At 38.9% G+C, this 21996-nt stretch overlaps 1 protein-coding gene across 1 annotated transcript in view; it reads left to right on the forward strand.

Annotated features, from left to right (window-relative positions):
• GLS (glutaminase) overlaps positions 1-21996 on the forward strand; it is a 136689-nt gene that overhangs the window by 41699 nt on the left and 72994 nt on the right. The window contains exons 4-7 of the mRNA XM_019522876.1: positions 2087-2216; positions 3206-3285; positions 4562-4725; positions 14348-14406. Coding sequence (XP_019378421.1) covers positions 2087-2216; positions 3206-3285; positions 4562-4725; positions 14348-14406 — 433 coding nt within the window. The remainder of the gene's footprint in view (positions 1-2086; positions 2217-3205; positions 3286-4561; positions 4726-14347; positions 14407-21996) is intronic.

The following is a 21996-nucleotide window of genomic DNA, read 5'->3' on the forward strand; positions in this document are numbered from 1 at the left end:
TGGGAGTCCCACGCCCTCCCTTGCACTGCCATACATGCACAGCCCACACCCCCTCACACCCCAGTTATCCTCTCCTTCCACATGCCACCACCCTCCCCCCATACCCACACACACTCCCCTACAACTCCCCATAAAACCATACCCACCCATCTATACCCCCCACAACCCCACCACAATATGCAAGAGTAAGACTTCATTGTAAGCTATTATACAATCACCTCTAGGTACACTACACAAACGCAGGTAAATCAGGACAAAAATATTTTTTGAAATCAAATTGATGAATGTTGTAGAAGATTTCTGATTTTTTAGAATATCATTTGGTATTTTTGTGGTTCTGAGATGGCAAACCCCCTTGCTGAAAGGTATACTTCTGGGGGCAAGGGGAGGGACTTCTGGTGACAAAGGTCAGGCATTGGGGAGGGCAGGACTTCCAGTCCCAAGATGGTGACCAGGGGGTGAGACACTTGTCAAGGGGTGGGGCTACCTGTGCAGCCCTCAACAGCTTGCCAAAACTTGGTAAGTGTCTCTCTAGCCGAAATAATTGCCTGTTCCTGTTCTAGAGTGACCAGGAGCCTACCAAAAGAATGCCATGTCCTTTGCAACATACTCCTATGTTTTAGTTTCCATTATGTAAATTTTCACTGTGTGCAAATACCTCAGAAAATAAGCAAAATCACACAATGTTTGATTATATGAGTTTGAATATCTGGTAATATATTGCCAGATTTCTATAGGTTTTTGGGTTGAACCTCACTGGTGTAAATATCTTCCTGTTCTGCTTCCACATGTATCTCCTTATGCTGTGTCTGGGTTATAGTAGGGGTGAAGTGTTGTTGCAGTGATGGTCCAGGAAATATATGAGTGGGATGGGCTATCTGTGATCTTTTTTCTTGTTGAACCAGCAGTGTGAAGGAGGATGTTTTATATTTGAAAGTATGTGCATCATAAAAGTATCCTTCTTCAGGTGTCCCCTAGATTCACAGATCTTTTAAAGAAACCTTTATGTTTGAAAATTTATTCAACAATTTTTCCAACTACACAGTGAGTCCAGTAAAAGGTACATCACAAAAATCCTTGCCTGTAATAACTACTCCTCTGTTTTCTTGTGGTTTGACCCCTCTCTTTACTTTGTCTCCTTTGTTGCTCTCAATTTTTTTTTCAATTTTTTTAGTTTTTTCCCCGAATCCAGCTATGACATCAAACGGTACAGCTACCGTAGGCCCTCACACCTTGCTTGGAATCTCCTCAAACTTATTAGAGCAGTGGTTTTCAACCTGTGGTCTTCGGACCCCTGGGGGTCTGCAGACTATATCTGAGGGGTCTGGGAAAGATTAATCAAAAGTAGGTGAATACCCCCACTTAAAGGTCGCAGGAATCCACACCTCCACTCAGAATTTCTGAAGGGGTTTGCATCTTCATTTAAAAATTTTTAGAGGTCTGCAAATGTAAAAAGCTTGAAAAGCAGTGTACCTAGAGGGTCTGATTCTAGGAGAGGCACTCTTGGCCTGGTGGCAACTTGGCGCAGAGTTGTTTTTCAGGAGCTACCAACTGTTCTCTAATCTCCAGTTTAAGCATTGTTATATCCAAACTTCTGCTGTTTAGAATAGAGAGTGAGGGAGTGCTCATCTTATCTTCTTTCCTGAAATTTTCTGCAGCTCTCATGCAGTTCATGGTACGAGCCAGTTAGAAATGGGGCTTTGAGGAAGGGGCAACCATTGGAACTTAGGCACCCCTAAACAGGGTTACAGGTGGCCACAGGCAACGAGAAATGCAGTGTGCCTCTACAACTGTGAAACTTAAGTAAAAGTCTAAAACCATTAAAGCATAAAACTGTAAAATGCGACTACTATAACCATATATTTAAGATTTCCCCACCTCTGTTGTGGACTAGAAGACTTTCTAATAAAGAATTATTCTTGTAGGCACAAAATGTCAAAGTTGTCTGATTGTCTAGCCAGACTCTCACACGCAATACCATTCAGTACTTATAGGCAAGGCCTGGAGTATTGTCCTTGCTACGTTTCTCTGACAAATTAGACTTTTCGCATAATTACTAATACAATCATTTTCTTGTGTTCCGTAGGTGTGTACAAAGCAATATTGTGCTGCTTACTCAAGCATTCAGGCGAAAGTTTGTCATACCAGATTTTATGTCATTTACTTCACATATTGATGAATTGTATGAAAGCGCTAAGAAACAATCTGGAGGAAAGGTACTTTTATTTTCTTAAAGGGCAGATGTTCTTTGATTTGTGGAGAGGTGGGAGGAGGTTCACTCTCATAAAATTGCCCAGCCTCAGAAGAGCCACAGTTTTGAGTAGAAGCAGTTTTTTTTTTCCTTCATGTATTTTTAAAAACAATGTTTTGGAAGCGGAAACGGACTGAACTATGTTGTAGAGTGATTTTTTTTTTTTGAGTTGTTGCGTTTTCTTCATTTCCATGCTTCAATTTAAATAAACCAGTATGCATTAAGTGTGCATTGTCCAATGCTTTGATATATTTTCACTGTTCAGAAAAACCTTGCTGAACTTTTAAAGTTTTTGGAAATTAACCAAACTCCTTTGTTTGTTTCCTAATTGGAGTAGTTTCCTAATGTTAGCAAACTTGGCTTGCTTCTGAAGTCTTCTGAGCCAAATTATATCTGTAACTGTGTAAGCGTAATTGGATCATTTATTTGGTGATGTAATAGTGTGGGCATGTGTGCTTGGCAGGTGCAAAAAATAAGGGATTTTTTTGTATAATTTGGCTGATATGAGCTCATCTGCAAGAGACTTCTAATGCTTGGTTAACTTGTCAAGTAAGGATAGCCTGTGAGAGACGAAGGAATGCGGAGGGAATTTTAACACATTGTTGCCAATACAATAATTCTGTTAAATCACTGCATTCATTCTTGCTTTCATTAATTTTGTGTTATAAAAGATTCTTTGAAAACTTTATTTGAAGTTAATTACATGCATAATTTGAAAATCCTGAACAGTTATAAATATTGGGACATTATTTTTTTCTGGAACAAGCTGAAATTTAAATTGTGATAAGAAATGCTTTCCAGTATATTTGTAGGAAGGTTTTGGATTGCTGGCAGAATAATTTAGTCATTCCATTCCACATGAACTTAATGAAAATAAGTACTATGGTAGAACTGACTTAGTTAATCATGTTGTTCAAAATGTTTCTCTTTCATTTTATCCCATGTTATGGGTAGGTTGCTGACTATATTCCACAGCTGGCAAAGTTCAGCCCTGACTTATGGGGAGTGTCACTTTGTACAGTGGATGGACAAAGGTATGTTTTTAGCCATTTACAGTTTCACTTTTTGAATGACTCTAAGCTATAGTGACAGAGTCCCTCTCTAATTGTGATGATGTCTTATGGGTCAGTCAGTGAAGAAATTTTTTTGGTATTTCCTGGTCAATGGAAACAGCTTTGTGTATGCTTGATGACACTGTTGTCCAGAGCTTTGCCTTTTGATATTTGGCAACACAGGATCCCTGATAGTACTGTTCATTTGAGGTCTTCCTCAAAGGTGCACTTCCTGTGCCCGAAGAATGGTGTTTGTATCCAAAAGCTTGCAAAGAAGAATGTTTCCAAGTATTTTAGTTGGTTTAATAAAAGATACCAGATTTACCCAAAGAACCTTGTCTGCCTCAGTTCTGTCATATGCCACTTATTGTGGTAAGCATTGAAATGAAAATACTACATAACCTTCCGTATTAGCATAGTGATATACCAGTATAAGGTTTGAGCTTTAATTTCCTTGTTGAAAGGCCCTTTAAATGTAAACAAAAGATTACTCTTTCTTAGGCTGTCATTTTGCTTTGTTAAAAAAGTTACAGAACATAATAACGAAAGGCATTATACTATTAATAGAGTCAAAGTGATTCTGTGTACTTCTTTAGAGACTTTTTTACACAAATCTCTTGCAAATAATAGTAAGTAATATCTTAAAACTTAACTGACAGACAACTTGGCCATCTTGGAATTCAACATTTAAGTCAATTTTTTCTGTTTTTGCTGGTCTAATTGAATCCGTAGTCAGTTTTGCACTTTTCATTATGAATTATTTATTTAGTTTGTTTTAATATAAATGTTTCCAAAGCATTGTATTTCATTATTTCACTAAAGAACAGAAGTTACACAGAGACGCTTTTGAAATTTTAATTTTCAATACCTAATCTTTCAGTCCTGGTAGCTCAAAGTCATGTTGGGCTTCTTGAATTATCTCATTAAAAATACCTTTAACCCTTTGGGTTGTAATGAAATACCTTCAGCAGGAATTCCTATTTGGAGAATGCAACATTGGTGCAGTCATCTCCAGACTTTTGACAAGTCAGTTGCTTCCTTTTTCTCACTTGCTTGACCAGCCTTTGAATTTTTATTATTGCCTTTACAAGGTTCAAAGCACAAGTTTTTGCTCTTTTTAAAAAAAACCTGATTCAATAATATGTATAGTACCAGTGTCCCTATTAGTCTGATAAAGAAATTAGTGGAACATTTATAAGTGCAAGTTCTCAAGAAGAAAATAGACAATTCTAAATATTTTCATCTTTTTCTCTACCAGGCACTCTGTTGGAGATACTAAAGTTCCGTTTTGTCTTCAGTCCTGTGTAAAGCCTTTGAAATATGCTATTTCTGTTAATGACCTTGGCACAGAGTATGTACACAGATATGTTGGTAAAGAGCCTAGTGGATTAAGGTTCAACAAGCTATTCCTGAATGAAGATGGTAAGTATTTTTTAATGGAAATCCTTTTGAATTCAGAATATTCTAAAGTGAGAAATCTCATTTATGTTTCTAACATTTATTTTGAGTTCTTAACATTTAATATAAAATGTTTGCCTAGTTTTATTATTGGTTAGAAACTCTGAAAATATTTTCCTGTGCAGTTTGCTCTCTTTTATCATTTACTTGATTTTGCCATATTGCCACAGTAGACAGATGCTTCATTCATTTTTAAAATGAAGTTTTTTTTCCTTAAGCTACCTATGTTTAATTTTAGAAATATTTGCACCAGACATTTTTGCAAAAAGTTGTCATAAAATTGTATTTATTCAGTGGACTAAATAGAGTGGGGAGGGTTTGGAACAGGCTCCTCCCAGAGGTGGTACAGTCATCCACCCAGGCAATTGTCAAAAAACATCTTGATGCCCATCTTGCTGGGATCATTTGATCCCAGCAGTCTTTCTTGCCCATGTGCCAGGGGGTCTAGACCCGATGATCTGTAAGGTCTCTTCCGGCCGTGAACAACTATGAAACTAAAATTCTTGCCACAGTTCTGCAGTAAGTTCTGCAAAATAATATTTTTGTGATTGGAACTGTGCTTATCGTCTTATATTCTATGATCTATTTATAAATTGCTTTCTCAGTTCAGCTTAGTTACAAGATAGTAAAGAGGATATTGAGAATGTCTTCCCACACATTTACCCATGCTGAAAAAGCCAAGTTGCTGATTCAAAACAAATGGTCAAAACAAAATTGTTTTCTACAAAATACTTCAGGAATAATTTTTCTATACAATATTTAGACTTCTGCTTCTGCATCATACAATGGTGCCTGTGAATGAAAGTGGTGCTTATAAAACAGGAGACTACAGTCTAAAAGGAATAACTCATGTAGCCTTGGAAGAAATGCTGAATTTATTTCTTCAGCACAAATACTTCTAGTGGCTGTTGCCCAGTAAGAGAGCTGATAGCACTTCTGTTGTCATGGTACTGTAATCAATATTTAATAGAATTTGGCTTGGAGATATGATGCTTTTATTGAGAAAAATACTTAATTTTTATTTTTTCATACCAAAATTTAAAAAATATATATGCTTGAAAGGCATATTCATTACAAATCATCTCCCTGAAACTTGCTTATAAAATTTAAAATTAAATCTTGACAATATATTTCTGCATTCTATTACATTAGTAATTTGGTGAAATATGAGCATGTTTTTTTCCTCATTGGAAAATGGATGGTGAAATATGACCATGGTTTTTTTTTTCCTCACTGAAAAATGGGAACAGTTTACAGCTATATATGATCTGTTTCTTTTGTTTCTGCTTGAGTCCACAAATGTTAGATGCCAAACGAACACTAAAGAGTGAAAATGGTTCTTGCCTTAAAAAGTTTCTTGTCTAAGAAGTTGGAGTATTACTAAAAAGCAGCTTTTTGTATATTTACATAGACTAAATTAGTTTATAAGATGCCATCTTACCCTGTCTTCTGCCGTATATACCTTAGTTCAGTGGTCTTCAACCTTTTAAGAACTCGAGGCACCTCTTAGAACATGCCAGCTCCTAGTTTTTACTCATTTTATGTACAGAAAAGTAATATAGCAGTTATTCTGTTGTGAAGAACACAGACCACAACAGGTCAGAATGGTTTTAACACCACAGATACCTACTTGAAATCTCTGGGTTTATGTTCTGAATCACGTCTGAACACGTAAGGGTGCTAACATTGCGTGGCACCCTTGAGAGTATCTCAAGGGACTGGAGGGCATTGCAGCACCTTGGTTGAGAATCACTGTGTTAATTATACCAAGAGAATAGGTTTTTGGTTTAATGTCTGGCTTTAATTTAACCCAAGATATGTGATCTTTGGTGCAGTAGATTATCCTGTACCCATTTGGATCTTTTGTAAGCAAAATGATCAGTTTTAAATGGAGGTTGTACATTGCTCTCTCTGTGAACATAGTAATGTACTTATGGGTGATACACATGTTAATACATATATAACATGATATTATAGATGTATATATAAAATAAAAGGGGAGATTGTACTGACTTAAAGCTATATGAAAACATCATTAGCACTGCATTTACAGTTAAATAAGCATTTTTGTTTGTTTATTTTTTAATTTAGTTTTATTAGGGATTGGACTTTTTTGTATTTTTGTGTCTGTATTTGTAGTGCCAAGAGGAACACAGAAAATGTGAAACTTTTTCAAACATGCAAAAAATTATCAAAGATAACTTTTTTCTAGTAAAAAATATAATTATAAAAGTATCTAGGCATTTTCAGTGGCTCAGAGCTATGCTTTGTCTGTTTTAGGGAGCTGGGAGTTTCCTTTTCTTACTGGTAGAAATTTCTTGTTTTATAGCTCTGCAGCATTATGGGATACCCCTTTTTCAGGTAGCTTTCTGAATTTAAGGAACTAATCCCAAATTGACTTCTGTCCGTCCTGAATCTCGTGCTTGTATACTTTTGGGTTTTCATAGGTTTAAAAAAATGTATGTATGGTATAACATGGAGTACTTCAAATGCAGTTAATTAAATGCTTCCTCTTCCAATATGTAGCTGATTTTATGATTCAGAAAATAATAAATATTGGCTCTAAATTTTAGAATTAAGATGAATCTATTGTGTTTATTAATTTAATTACTATGCATGAGAGTATCACTTAATGTGCTTAGTATAGATTCAGTTTTTGTGATATGTTCTTTTATAGTAGTATTCAGATCTTGAGTCTGATGTGAGAAGACTTATAAGAAAAGATGTTGTAAAGAACACTTTTTTAATATTAAAAAAGCTAACACAGGTCTGTATTCTCCAATTAACCACAATCAGGTGTGTGGTTTGGCTTTTCTTATTGTACTACATACTATAAAAGGGGGGATTGGTATGTTTTACAAGAGATTTTTTTTGTTTGTATTGATAGAATATTTTTCATCCATTGATTTTTTTAAATTACATAACAGAGGTGGGCATTATTCCTATTGTTTGTAAACAAACTGTGGCGCAGAGAAAATGAGACTTCTTTTCTTAAAGTACTGTTACTAAATACATATATTGATGAGAATTTTGGTTTCCTTTTTCTTCTGCTGCTAAGTACATTCGCATTGAAACAAAGACTTCAGTTCACTAAAGCATAGATATCTATCTGTTAATTATATCTATATTTATACTTGAATGAATATGTAGTAAGGACATAACAGAAAGTTTTGTCTAGGATGAAAGTTAGGGCTAGGCCCTGACCTTTTGGGCTAGAGACAGAAGATGCACATAAATGGGTTTAAATGATCAGAAACTGGTTTAAATCTGTAACAGAACAGAAGTTCAGTGCACATAAATTAGTTTCAAAATGGCAGAAACTAGTTTAAGATAAACCTGGTTGAAAGTAGTATCATACTTACCTGATTTAGGTCAAACCAGTTTATGAAACTTCTGTCCCAGACCCCTTCCTGGTTCAAGTAAAATCAGTACCCCAGCATCCCAGGATGCTTTGCAGCCCTATGCTGTGCTGTGCTGTGCTGTCTGCTCCAGAGAACAGGGTTGGCCTTGCCTCTCTCCTCCCAAGGCAGAGCAGTGAAGGCTGACTGACAAGGGGGTGGGGGTGGGAAACCTGGCTGAGGACCACAGCTGGGTCTGCTGTGGGGGAGGGCAGGCAGCAGCCCATGCCAGACTTTTCTATGCTGGAGTGAAGGGGATGGGGGGCATGGGCTGGCAGGCTCAGGCCAAGGGGAGGAAGGGAAATCTCACTCCCACCGGCATGGGACCCCAGCTGGGGTCTGCGTGGCAGTGGTGCAGCCCCTTGTTGCATAAATTGCTGATTTTATCCCCTGGAGGCTAGTCCAGTTCACCTCTAGGAGAGTCACACTTTCAGGCTGGGTCCAACTCTATTTTATTGCTTGCAAGCAGGCCGACAGAGGAGCTTGTTGCTCAGATCAGTGCCGACCGTAAACAAAGAGCACACATGGCTTTTATTGAGCTAGCATTTTTTTCAGTTGACGTGTTACATTTTGATTGGTCATTTCAAACCAAAACCTGAGCAACCTATAAGACATACGTAGTGGGCTATCCTGTACTATGTGGGTGGAAAATTACAGAATGCAGGGGTTAATACTAAAACAAGGAACAAAGAAACATAGAGAAAAGTATCTATTTTCGCTACACCCTGACAGGCTATTCTCCACTTGCTGCTGGAATTGCGGAGAGGGTGGAGGGGAAGCATGGGAGGCACTGCCCCCCCTCCCCCAGGCATACCCCAGCTGGGGTCTGGGGCCAGGGAGAAGGCTTAAGCCCCAGTGGCTACACCCCGTCTCTGCTGGAGCGAGGGAGAAACCTTGGCTGAAGGCTGTCCTTTCTTCCCCTTTAGAGGGAAGTGGTGGTAGAAGCTTGGCAGGGGCTCCCCCCCAGACCTAGGCTGGAGTCTGGGGCCGGGGGTGGGGAGTTTAAACCCCACCCCCCCACCTCAGCACCCTGGGCTAGGGTGTGGCCACCCCTTCCCCCACTCTCCGCTTGAGCCGGGGGAGTGGGGGAGGATAGATGCATGGCAGTTCCCCTTCAGTGCCCACTCTGGCTGGGGTCCAGGGCCAGGAACAGCATTTAAAACCCCTTCCCTGGCTTAGTGTGCTGGCCCTGGACCGAGGTGTGGTCATGCTCCTGCTCTCTGCTCGAGTGAGGAGTGGGGTGTGTGGGGGGAACCAACAGCTTGAGAGGGACTGCTCTCCCCACCAGGAAAACCCTGACGAGTTTAAACTCCTTCCCTAGCCCTAGATCGCAGCTTGGGTGTTCCTGGGGCGGGTGGTGGGCAGTCCCTGGCAGGCTGGCAGGGCAGGAAGGGTCTGGCTCTTCTCCTGTTCTTCTTCCCCCACATGCCCCCAGGGTTGACCTAGTGCCTGGTGTGGTGCTGCAGCAGGCAGGGAGACTGACCCTTGCACAGGAAGGCTCTGACCTATCTCCCTTTCCACCTATCCAGTGTATAACTGGACCTCCTGCCTGCCTGCATGCAGCACCGAGAGACATGGGGCCTGCCTCAAGGGGGGATGGAAAGCCTCCTATAGGAATCAGTGGGGATGACCTAGTGTCCAAAATTTTTGCCACCTGTAGTTTTCCTACCCATTTTCAACTTGGGTCCACTCTACCCCTTCTTGGCCTTAAGTACTGCCCTACTCCTCCCCCAGAAGGCAGCCAGGCAGGGAAACATGGACAGGCCAACTAATGCCAGGGGGCTTAAGCCTCCACAAACACCCCCTGCCCCGGGCTTATGTCTCCCTGGCTTCCACCACACACCTGTCCCTGGTGCCTTCTTCCCTTGCCAGCTCAGCGTACTAGCCCGGGGCTGAGGCCTGGCCTGACCCCCTCTGCTTGAGCAGGGAGTGGGGAAAAGTCTTGGAGCTTCAGTCCCTTCTTTGGCAGTGGCTGTCAGGCTGGGAGGTGTGCTCTAGCGCCCCCCCTCCCCTCATGCTTTTTGACTGTCTGTATTTAGTCTTAAGGTAAGTCTGTATTATACCTGACGGTGTGGTTGCAGCACATGGCTCTGCCTCCAGTGTAAGTAGCAATGAAACTGGTAGCACCAGCTGTCGGAGGACATGGACAACCCACGCTTGGAATGGTTTTGAAAGGGGAAGGGGGAGCTGCAGCTCTGGGGCTTGCAGCAGTTGTTATGCTGTAACAGTTTGTGTGTATCACAGAAGCATTACAAATGTTGCCAAACTGATCCAAATCTAGACCTTGGATAATGTTACATCTTTTATGGGTCCCAGCTTTTGCATGTATAAGAGTTGTGGAGTGTGAAGCAGCTGCTCCCCATCCCCTTCTGCAACCACTCTAGATGTATATTTGACCATGCCCTCATATGTACCTAGGCTAGGGTCTTGGCATGGCTGGTACAGCCCATATGGAAAGTCATCCTGCTCTGCAGCTTCATTTGCTATTGGTTCGTACCTTGGACAGATGATGGCCATCTCTCTAGTGTATCTACTTGCCAAACTCTGAGATGAGGGTGATGAAGCAGTTTCAGGGGTGTTGTCCATTACAGGGAGGGGAGTCTCAAGCATGGACAAGGCAGAAGCTGAGAACAACTCAAAGGACAGGATGCCTCCATGCTTTCATTTATGGGCTTGGCAGAGTGTGGAGTGGGAGCAGGTAGGCAGAGCCATATTTCTCACCCATGTTTCCAAGAGTGGCACAGTGCTGATATCACCTGTACTGCTTCTGAATTAAAGGGGTGTCTGTGATCTGTCCTTGGTAGGCAGAAAATCTCCTTGCATTTGCTTCAGTTTGCTTTTAGCACCCGTACAAGGGCTTAGTATGCCCTACTTGACATCTCATTATAAACCTGACATATTTGACATGATGACTTAAAATACATATTGTATGCAATGGCAACTTTTTCTTTTTATGCTTGGAGATAGCAAGCCAAATAGCTAGGGAGTCGACACAAATAGGACATCAGGTCAACCAAGGGGAGTGAACAGAAAAAATTGGCAGAGAAAAATAACATAATTTGAGCTGAGGCGGCAAAAAATTAAACTTGCGTACGGAGTAACTTCATGGGAATTTGCTAAAGCACTTATTATGAATCTGCAGTAGTTGGGCAGAAGGCATGGAAGAGTGGCCCCTTTCCCATATTTACTTGACTACAAAACAAGTTTTTGTCCCCCCAGTCAGCCCGGGGAAGAAGTCCCTTGTCTTAAATACATTGTCTATCATTAAACTGCTGCCAAAGCAGCATGTACTTGATAATGGAAGCCAATTATGAAGTTGATTTAAGGGTGCTTTCACAAGTTACTGACATACCTGGAATAACTTGCATGTAGTGCCCACAGAATTAGTTCATACAGAACTGATGCATTTTATGGGTTTTTTTTAAACTCTTGCAACTTTTAGTACAGGTACTGCATAAACACATTTTTAAGCAGCACTCTTGTACCTAGTTACATATGGCACAAACTTTGCACTTATGCATAGTTTGCATGAGACACTGCTCTCCCTGAACGCTAGAAATGAGGACCAAAATTGAAAACAGTAACATTGAAATTAAACATGGCTATAGTAGCTTGCCTATTGTACCCACACACTTAGTTTGTCCAGAATTGATGCACGTTACCTCTTTTTGAAACTGCTGCAAGTTTTAGCACAGGTACTCCATAAATACAGTTTTGAGCAGCATGTTGGCACCCTCATATATATAGTACAGACTTAAAAAAAAATTCTCAAGGTCAAATCAGTTCCAAATTCAGTTGGGCAAAGCCCAATAGTCAAGTTCCAAAATTTCACTGAGCAGAACTCAGTCATCAAGTCTACCACTGGGCAAGTATTCTCCTTCCCAGGCCCATTAGTGTAGAGCAGTGGTTTTCAGCCCACAGCCTGTGGGCCTCATGCAGCCCAATCAGCACACTGCTGCAGCCCACGTGATATCCTGTTTAAAAAAAAAAAAAAAAAAGGATTGGCTCCCACAGTTTTACTCAGGGAGAAAAACATGGCAAATGGTGAGTTTCCCTTTGCAGGCTGGCAGAGTTCCAGCTGGAGCAGGAGGAGGGTGATGGGAGGCAGGGCGCACGATGTGTGTGTATGTGTGCATACATATGCATATGGTAGCCAGGCAAAAAGAGGAGCTCCTGCAGATCCCTCCAGGTAAGTCTATGCAGGGGGGAGGGGGGAGGCGGGGGCAGATTGAGCTCCCCATGGTGAGGGAGGGAGTAGAGTAAGGGAGGGTAAAGGTGGGGCAGCATGTGGGACCTAGGGCTGGGGAGGGAATGTGTGGCTGCAGGGTCCGGCTGGGGAGTGGGATTGTAGCCACAGGCGGCTCATGTGGGCAACAGTGGGGACTGGGGGGGGCAACTTCCTGCTGCTCTGTGCACTCCTGGGGTGGGAGGCATGGGGGGCGGGACACATGCCCCCAGATTTAGGTTCAGAAGTGGCCTGCCTGATGCTGGCTCAGGGCTCCTTGCCCAGCTCCCTTGCCCCCAGAGGCCTCCATGGCAGAGTGGGCTGGGAAGCTTCATTGCTGCTGCTGGGAGCCCCATGCTCCCATGGTGAGGCACCCTCTGCCCATCTGGCAGCCGTGGGGGGCACAACTCTGTGCCACCACTGCTGCAGGGTGGGCAGGGGGCACCTCACCATGGCTGGGGTAGCCAGCGTGGGGCTCCCAGCAGTGGCACCAAGCCTTGCCAGCTCCAAGTCCTGCCTGGATCTGCCCACCCACCATGGGCTTTGCTCCGGCTTTGCCACCTGCAGGGGATGGGGGGAGAGAACTGGGCTCCATGCTTACTCTACTCTGGCTGCAGCAATTGCTGCCTCCTGCAGGTGGCCCCTCAGGCTTGGGCACTACTTGGGTGGTAAGGGGGAGTAGGTGGCTCCTGGCCCTGGTCCTGTAGCTCTGGCAGCTGGGGACTCCTCAGCTGTGGGGTGCAGCCCACATAACATATTGAGAGCTGCAAATGTGGCCCACTATGGCAAGTAGGTTGAGAACCACAGGTCTAGGGCTTTGAATACTCTCTAAATCCAGGCAGGCATCCTGTGTGCAAGCTCAAGGCTCCAAATCAGTATTTTCTCTTAATTGAAAATTGATGTACTGAGAGAGCTTAAAAATATTGAACAGGTTTTCAAAAAAATACCTTTAAAGGAGTGGTTCTCAACATTGTTAGACTTGAGGTCTCCCTCAGAAAATACTAGCTCTTAGCTTTCGCTCATTTTTGTCTGCAGAAAAAATAATAGAGCAATTCTTGCGTTGCAAAGAACTCAGCAAGACTGTAGCATGTCAGGTTGTTGTTGACGCTATGGATTTTTATTTGAAATCTCTAGGTTTATTTTGCAAATCTTGTGTAGGTGTTTGCACACCCAGCAGTATTGTGAATCACGTGTGGCATTGTGTGGCAGTCTTAAGATCTTACCCCTGCACCCCCTGGGTCATACCACATTATTTTTCTTGCACTCCTCCCACCCCATAACATGCAATCTCCACCTGTGCCAGGGCCTGGAGCAAGAATGGAACTGGAGCCAAAGTAGCTGCCTGCTTGGACTTGTACCAAATCTAAGATGAGGTTTCTTTCTTTCCCCCCGCCATATTGCATGTGGGGGGAGGGGACAGGGACACAACAACTTGTTTTGGGTTTGGGTAAATATGGCAGCTAGAATGGTGAAACTGTCAGTTAATAGATACTTGTGTATTTGGAAAAACTCGGTTTGATGTGTGTTTTATCCTTTCTATCTACCATTCCTTACCCCTGTAAAATACTTAAATTAGCATGACAGGATAACTTTGCACCAAAGATTATTCAAACTATTGAGGGGGAGGATATTTTTCAACCACGTTACTTTTTCCTGAATTGTGGGGCCCTATGTAAACTTCAGGTAAATTGAAGATGAATAGTCAAATTTACTGTTTGAATTTTACAGTTTTGGTTGATCAATAATATTAGGGCAAGATATTCTGTAGGCTTTAGAATGCTTCACTACAGAAAATTGTGTGTCACACTGATGAAATAGGTCATTTAAGTTTATAAATACTGTAGGTCCAAGTGCATAGATGTATATTTTTTAATTGGATACATATTAGCTGGTTTTGTTTACACTATCGGTATACTTCAGCTGTAAGGATTTACAAATAATTGAAAAATTGTTTGTTTTTCAGACAGACCTCACAATCCTATGGTGAATGCTGGAGCAATTGTGGTCACTTCCTTAATCAAGGTATAAAATTCACATTTAGTTTTGCTCTGAATATTGCATTAGTATACAGAAGACTTATCTTGTGCAGCGTTTACATAGGCTGCTTTCTTTTAATGTATGTAGAGAAATGAAATCTGGAATGAAGACGAGTTGTAATATTTTGATACACAACGCATCTTGTTAATAGTTTCAGAAAGAAAGGAAGTGTCATGCAGCTAAAATGCTGACTTTTTCTTTCTTGGAATTTTATTTTCTTTATTTACCCATCCACTTCGTATCTTTTATGCTGGGTAAACCAGAAAAATAAATGAAATCTTTTATTATGTTTTTTCCTCTCACTGAGAAATCATTTGTCATGGTTGTCTCACAAGCAATGCCTTTTACTTATCATCAAAGGCTAAGGACATCCTCAGTTATTCACTAAATCTCTCACCTAGTGAATAGGACTTATGTGTGTGCTGCTAAACTTAAGTTTTCTGTCCATCACAGAATTACAACGGAAAAATCCTTTTCTTTTTTTTTTTTTATATTTTTAGATGAAATCAGAATGTGTTATAACTTAATTTATAAAGGCAAGCAATTCACAACTAACTTCCCATGCATTCCTTTAATATTAAACTTGCCCACAATTAATCTTTTGTGCAGCTAAATCACCTTTTAGTCTTAATCTGGATATGAAACATGAAATTAATTAATGAGTGGTTTGTGGGAACTAACGACTATGTACATTTTGAATAAACCTTAGATTACGTGCTGGCTGTAGCACCCTTAATGCATGTTTCTGTATAAATACATGCTTACGTTTTGGGAAAAAAGGATTTTGCCATTAGTATGGTTGTGCATGAGTATTTTAAAAGTTGTAAATCAAGTGGGTTTTGCTATATTAGTGTATGTAACCTCACCACAATATATGTACCCTACCTTTTACGTTAAACTCTGCAGTTAAATCTAGTTTCGTAATTGTAGAACCCTGTCTAGAACTGACTGAATTTTATAAATATTTCAATCCCCTGTAGTTCTGATATGAAAAAAATAAAATGATGAAAATAAAGCGTTGTGCTTGGAAAAACTTCCTTTTTAATGTTTTAAAATACATTTAGCCTCTAGCATACTATTTAGTTTCTGTTCCCAAATTGTTAGTTATGAAGGATTCCTAGATCATGATTTTCTGCTATTTTATATTTAATGAAGGTGTAAGAACTTCTGCCTAAAGACATTTATCTTTAATAGCTGTAGGTGAAAGAAAATGGCCTTAAATATGACAGGTAAATTTATTCACATTTAATTTTTTTTAAAGATTGACTGAGCATTGAAATTCACTTTGACAACAGTGAATTTTAAAATCTGAACTAGTAACCCATTTGTCTGAATTGTTGAAATGTCAGTCCTGCTGTAGTATGCTCTCCTGGTTCTTGCTCCTGTGTCATAAACACAAGGGTGTAACTATTGTAGAAGGCACCAATGTAGAGTTCTTGATAAAATGTTGTAGTTGCATAGATAAAGCAAATTTAGTTTTACTGCATGCCACTGTGACATTCATTCAAAGGTTTCTGTTTGGGGGGTTTTCTGGATGTAATGTTTTTATGGACAGTATTACATTGCATTGACCTTTTTGCATGTAGTAACTGCACGTCTGGTAGACACATACCACACTCACTTCATTATTTGTTTTCAGAGTGACAGTATCTAGACCATTTCATGTATTGCTTCCACTAAGATGCTATTATCATTTGAATAACTAAAACTAGAAATATTATATGGGGGGAAGAAGCTATTTTTAGGATTATTAGGTATAGTATTTTTTAGCTATTTTGTCCAGATAAATTGTAGACTTTAAAAATGATATGTTTACACATGAATTGTGTAGTAAACCACTGACAAACTAAGTTTTGAAATAATCTACAAATCAGATGTAAAACATTGTTAAGTTAAAACCGTATGCTACCCTCTGTTTTGATGTATTTGTTCTGTTAGGATTCAAGATAGTTGCTTATACCATTTGACCTTTTGGAATCTAGCAATTAAATGCGCTTAAGAAAAAATTTAGGATGATTTAAATACATATTTTATAATCTAGTTTTATTAATGTCAGCTTATCAAGAAGCATGGCAAGGCTTTTGCTGTTAAGAATTCAGGCCATTTTTTATCTTTTTGGAGCAACCATTACTTATAGGCTTCTTTAATTTCATCTGCTTAATTTTTTGGAAAATAAAAACAGCACCTTCTAAATAGAGTACAACAGATTGTATGCAACGGGAAAAAGGAGGGTTTTTGTCTTGATTCTTATGCATAACTGCAGTTAGGGTCTGTCATACTTATGGGTAGGTACCTCAGAGTGAATCCTTTTACTCTGTATGAGTTGTTGCTGACATAAGCATTTTAATATTTTAAATGAAAAGCTCTGCCCTTGGAAATTACTTGCCCAGCTCTTGCTATAGTTGGAATTACATGTATGCATCTTAGCACAGAACCAATGGTGGTTCTGTTATTTTTGCCATTCATTTAATATTGTCAGTGCATTTGTTAACTCTACGTTTGCATGGGTTACTGAGAGAGACTGTCTTGTAATACACAGGCTTACATGACACCTGAGCTGGTGTGTACCAGTGGTAATGATGCATCTAAAATTTTATGTCTTTACTCAGGGCTCTATTCTTTCTAACTGTACTTACACCCCAAATTGTTTTCTCTTAGACTTAAAACATGTAGCTTCCAATTGAAATGCTTCACCACGGATTCTAAAAATTTTATGCTGATGAACTAGATATTAATTAAAACATTCCTATGGACCTTATCCCTCTCACTTCTGGTTGTGCAGCTGCTTCCCCATATTCTCAACCATATAATATTATGTATAATTATACAGGGCAATTATAACAATTGCTTATGTAGAAAAGTGATAATAGGAAAATATTGTTTATCATTCTAGCTGTCTTCATTGCAGTGCAACAGGTCAAACCAAGGAGATCTAGCACTGTGGAACTCTTTGTTCTTTCTGCAGATCACTAGTGGTTTATTCTTGGGGAAAAAACTTATTAACCCTAGTATAGCTAATCTTGTCAGTTGTTTGATACGGTTCTATTGCCCATGTGAGGCCATGAGCCTCCTCTTCAAACCTCCTGATATGTCAGCATGTGGATATATCAGTAACCATGTCTCTATTCAAGACATCTGTACTACTTCGGGTAATATGCTGCATAATTCAGAGAGCTGAAGAGAAGTGTTCTAAGGGGCCAGTGGAAGTGGGTAGAGGGGGACACCTATGGAAGTAATTGCCAGGGGAGAAAATACCAATCCAAAATCTTACCACTACTAGAGTATGTTGCAAGATAAGCTGTTGGTAAGGGTCCTGCTACACATTCACATTAAAGGGCAATGGAAATTGGAAACCAGCTATAGAATTGTTATACATTTTTTAGCACTAAATTTATAGCGGATTGGTTCTTTGTGTAGCTGGATAGTCATTTTTATCATGTGATAATTACTCTGCATGTGTGCCTGGTCCTACTTTCCACATGTGGCCAGTCTAAATTTATAGTGCAATTAACTGGCTAATTGCATAACATGTGCAATGCGTAGCAGGGGCCTAAGAAACTGAAAGGACTTAGAAGTGTCCAAAATGTGAAAACCAGTCCAGTTCTCTACTCCAAGAAGAACCTGCAGTATGTACAGAAACTCTCCTGGGAGTGATTTTAACCCTGGTTATTCCCGGGTTATTTTTCTCCTGGGGTGGCCACTTTTACTTAGGGGGAACGAGCCTGACCGTCTGTCATTGTTTCTCCTGGGAGAGCAGTGTCTTTTTCAGGAGAAACTGAAGTGTCTGTACTAGGCACTTCTCTACAGTCATGGAAGGTAGAAGAGAGAGACAATGGAATCCATTCCTTTATGTAGGTAACTTAGTATGGGACAGTTAGATACTGTGGTAATAAGATTTTGAAAATCCTTGCAAAAAGTTCTATACAGCACAAAAATGGAGATATGGATGGAAATAGTAACCTATACAAATCCACTAACAAATTTGTTGAAAGAGAGGTGATGCTCCAGATACACATCTCACTGGAAATAGTGTCAGCCAACAAAAAGTGTACCTCATAGTATTTTTTGTAGTAATAGAATAATTATCAAAAATAGTAAGGATAGGGGGAGAGAGAGAAAGCTAACTGTGCCAGGGTCCTGTGCATTGTCAGGATACAACTTTTTAGATTTATAAAAATTTATGAAGCATAGATAGTTATCTGCATATCACTTGACAAGAAAGGACCTTTTCTTTTGTTATATCTAATAGTATAATTACAGTAAGTACACACACACCTTTTTCTAAATTAATTTAAGCTATTTACTCCAGTTATCCCTCCTGGTAGTCTGGCATGTAAATAGAACTATGCATATCTGTTTCAAAACATGTAACAACAGGACAATTTAAGATATGTGCAAGAATTGTCTCCTGTTGTATTTGGGCCTTTGCTTGTACTTAAGGAAGTTGCTTCCCTTCTAGAGTTCAGGTATCTTCTTTAATCTCAGCGGTTTGACATAAAGTATATCCATTCAGATTATTTTGACTTCGCCTTGTATTTTAACTTAATTGAATTTACTTGGTGGTAAAATTAAATTAATTGTCAGAATATGTTTTGTGGTACATAGTTTCTCCTTTCTTAAGCATTTCAAATTTATATAAAGTATTCTATAATCACATATTCAAGTTTTTTTACTTTGAAGGCACAAGCCTAGTTCCTGCATAGAATTTGAAGAATGGTAATATTGTTCTTGGCGGGTTAAATGTTGTCTATGAAATTGTGCTCCCAGGTATTTCAGAGGTGAAAATGGTACGCTAAACAGCTAGGACACCAGTTCTTACAGAACATGCACAGATTAACAAAACAGAGCGTGTAAGTACAGAAAGGTAGACTAAAGCCAATAAGAGTTAAATTTATGTAAAATACACAAATACAGAAATTATCCTCCTCTGCTTAAAATAATGTCAGAATTTTATATTTTTAGGGGGACTGGTAACTGAATTCTAACGCTGTGCCTAAACTTTGCATACAGCATCTCCCCCAAAATGCATTTCTATTAAGATATTAATAAAATTATATTATGTTGCATTATGCTACAAACATTTTAACTGTTTCAGGTTTTTTCAAAGAAAGAAATTGAAGTAGTTTAAAAGAGTGATTTGGCAAACATAGATATATATTACCATGTAGAACTGAAATATTAATGAAAAGTGGCTGAATGTAGTCCTTTTCAGATGAGTTTTATCTGGATTTATTATTGCATGCTTTGGTAAGTATTAAAAATCTCTCCAGCTATATCAAGTATATTGACATGTATATTCATATACGCTGCATTTTGCCAAAATAAAGCAATGTCTAGTAGGAAGACATTCCCTTAAAAATATTATAGATATATTTATTTCTCAACACAGTATAATACAGAAAGCTGAGAAACTCCATAGGTCCTGACAAATTGACAAGTCGAGAAATTCAGTTAAGATTGACAGTTGAAACTCTCATTGTGCTTTTATGTGTTTAAATAAAAATGCTTGAGTTAAGAGCTGTGTGTCACAGCTTTGAATTTCTTTCTTACTAAGCTGTTTCAATTTTAATATTTGACACTTTTTGTATTCATTTAGAAATTTTTATTTATATGTATATATACAAATATACACACTTCCTATATGCATGCTAGTGTGTATATGTATACATATAAATATATATTTAGTATATGTTAATGTTTGAATGCATGGAACATTTCTTTTTAACATTGTAGACAGATGTATTGTTTGTGTAACTTTCTTATGCAAACAAATTTAATCCACTGTCTATTCCTTCCCCTCTTTTCTTCCCTCCTCCCCTCCAACTGAATAACCAAGTAAAATTTAGGTCAAATAAAACTTTGAGTGCAAAAGTTTCTCTATCCTTCATATTTTTCAAAATTGTTATGAAAAAAGATCTTCAGAATTTCCATGAGGTCAATGTTAGGCCTTTTTCTTTTTAAATACTTAAACTTTAATCATAAAATATGTGATGCCTCTGTGACTTTTTTGATTTTGGAAGGTTTGTGGTCTGCCTCATTCATTTGTAGAAATAAAGCGGGAAAACTATAGTGATGATTTATTGTAGTTATCAGTGCATGTGGAAGTAAACATTTTTTTTCTTTCTTTCTGTTACGTATTGTATTGAACTCATGCTATGCTCTTGATCCTGTAGTCACTTGGTACATGCTTTAAGCACTCAAGTAGCCTTGTTAGCTTCAGTGGCATTAATGTTGTGCTCAAAGTTAAGACTGTATGAAAGTGTATGCAGGACCAGGGCCTGAAAGTACCACCTGGTCAACATGCTTGAGTGAGCATACACAAGATGCTCTGGAAAAGTGATCATTGTCTTCTCTAAGCATGCAAATCCAGATGGAGCTTTTAAAAGATAAAATAAAAATATTTTTTAAATGTTGATATGAAAAAATATAGCTTTAATTTATTAATCATAAATCTGACTCTTGTCTACAGAGCTTTATATATTGTTAGTGAGATCAGTTTATTACCGTGCAAGGAATTTTTTCAATTGGGCAAAAAAATAGTCCACACTATTATGTGTTTGTCTTTTTGCACAAAGCATGATCCCTTCCTCCTTTCTTTTTTAACAGAAGCAGCATAACTTGTTTCAGTTTATTTTAACTGTCTAACCATACAATTATCAATGCAGCATCCCATAACTAATGCTGACCCACTTTCCCAAAGAGATGTTCATTGTGCATTTAAAAGCTTGAAAAGGTTTTTGTGGTTTAAATGTTGTTACATATTTTACAGCATTAGGATCTATGGAATATTTTGACAACTGCAACAGTTCAATGAAGTTGGTAATTTCTTCTTTTAATTATTTTTTCATTGAACAGACTTGGAGGTACATTTTTAAGGCTTGTATTTTGGTATATTATACAAGAACATTTTGATGAAATGTAGCATGAGGTTTTTTGTTGTTTTTTTTTTTTTAAACCATACCTATTATTACAGATTATCTTGATAGAGAACATTGGCTTAAAGAGTGAGAGTATTATTTAGCTCTTATTTAATAATTGTAAGGTAACCCTTTGCGTGTAATTTTGACACAGCAGTGTGGTATTCCTTTCAGCTAGTGATTGTACGTGTATGACTGCACATCCTTTTGTAGATGAGCTGATGCGTGGGGCTTCACAGATTATCTGCAGCACCCTAATCCACTTGTAGAGTGGGAAATGAGACTGGCTTTATGCGTTTCATTAAGTAAAATGCTGGTACATACAAAGCTTCAGTTTTTTTCCTATACTAATTATAGCGTGAGTAATGGCTCTTGAACTGTTCGAGGTAATAATAAAAAAATGTCGTCTAACATATAGATAGACTATCTTTAATACTAAATTTACTTATAAAACAAAAAAAATTCATATGTATTTTACATTAGCTTATATAATGTCAATTAATATTGCTGACTTTCAACCCATTGTTCTATAAACATCCTCTGAAAATGAAGCTGTTTGGCTGTTTACAAGTCAAAATAAAATATGTATTTATTTGTTTGGGATTTTTTAGGTTTTGGTTTTTGCTTATGTTCCCCCCCTCCCCAGGGCCCCCAATAT

The sequence above is a fragment of the Gavialis gangeticus genome, unplaced genomic scaffold (assembly GCF_001723915.1).
Source record: "Gavialis gangeticus isolate Ggan-Ray unplaced genomic scaffold, GavGan_comp1, whole genome shotgun sequence".
NCBI lineage: Eukaryota > Metazoa > Chordata > Crocodylia > Gavialidae > Gavialis > Gavialis gangeticus.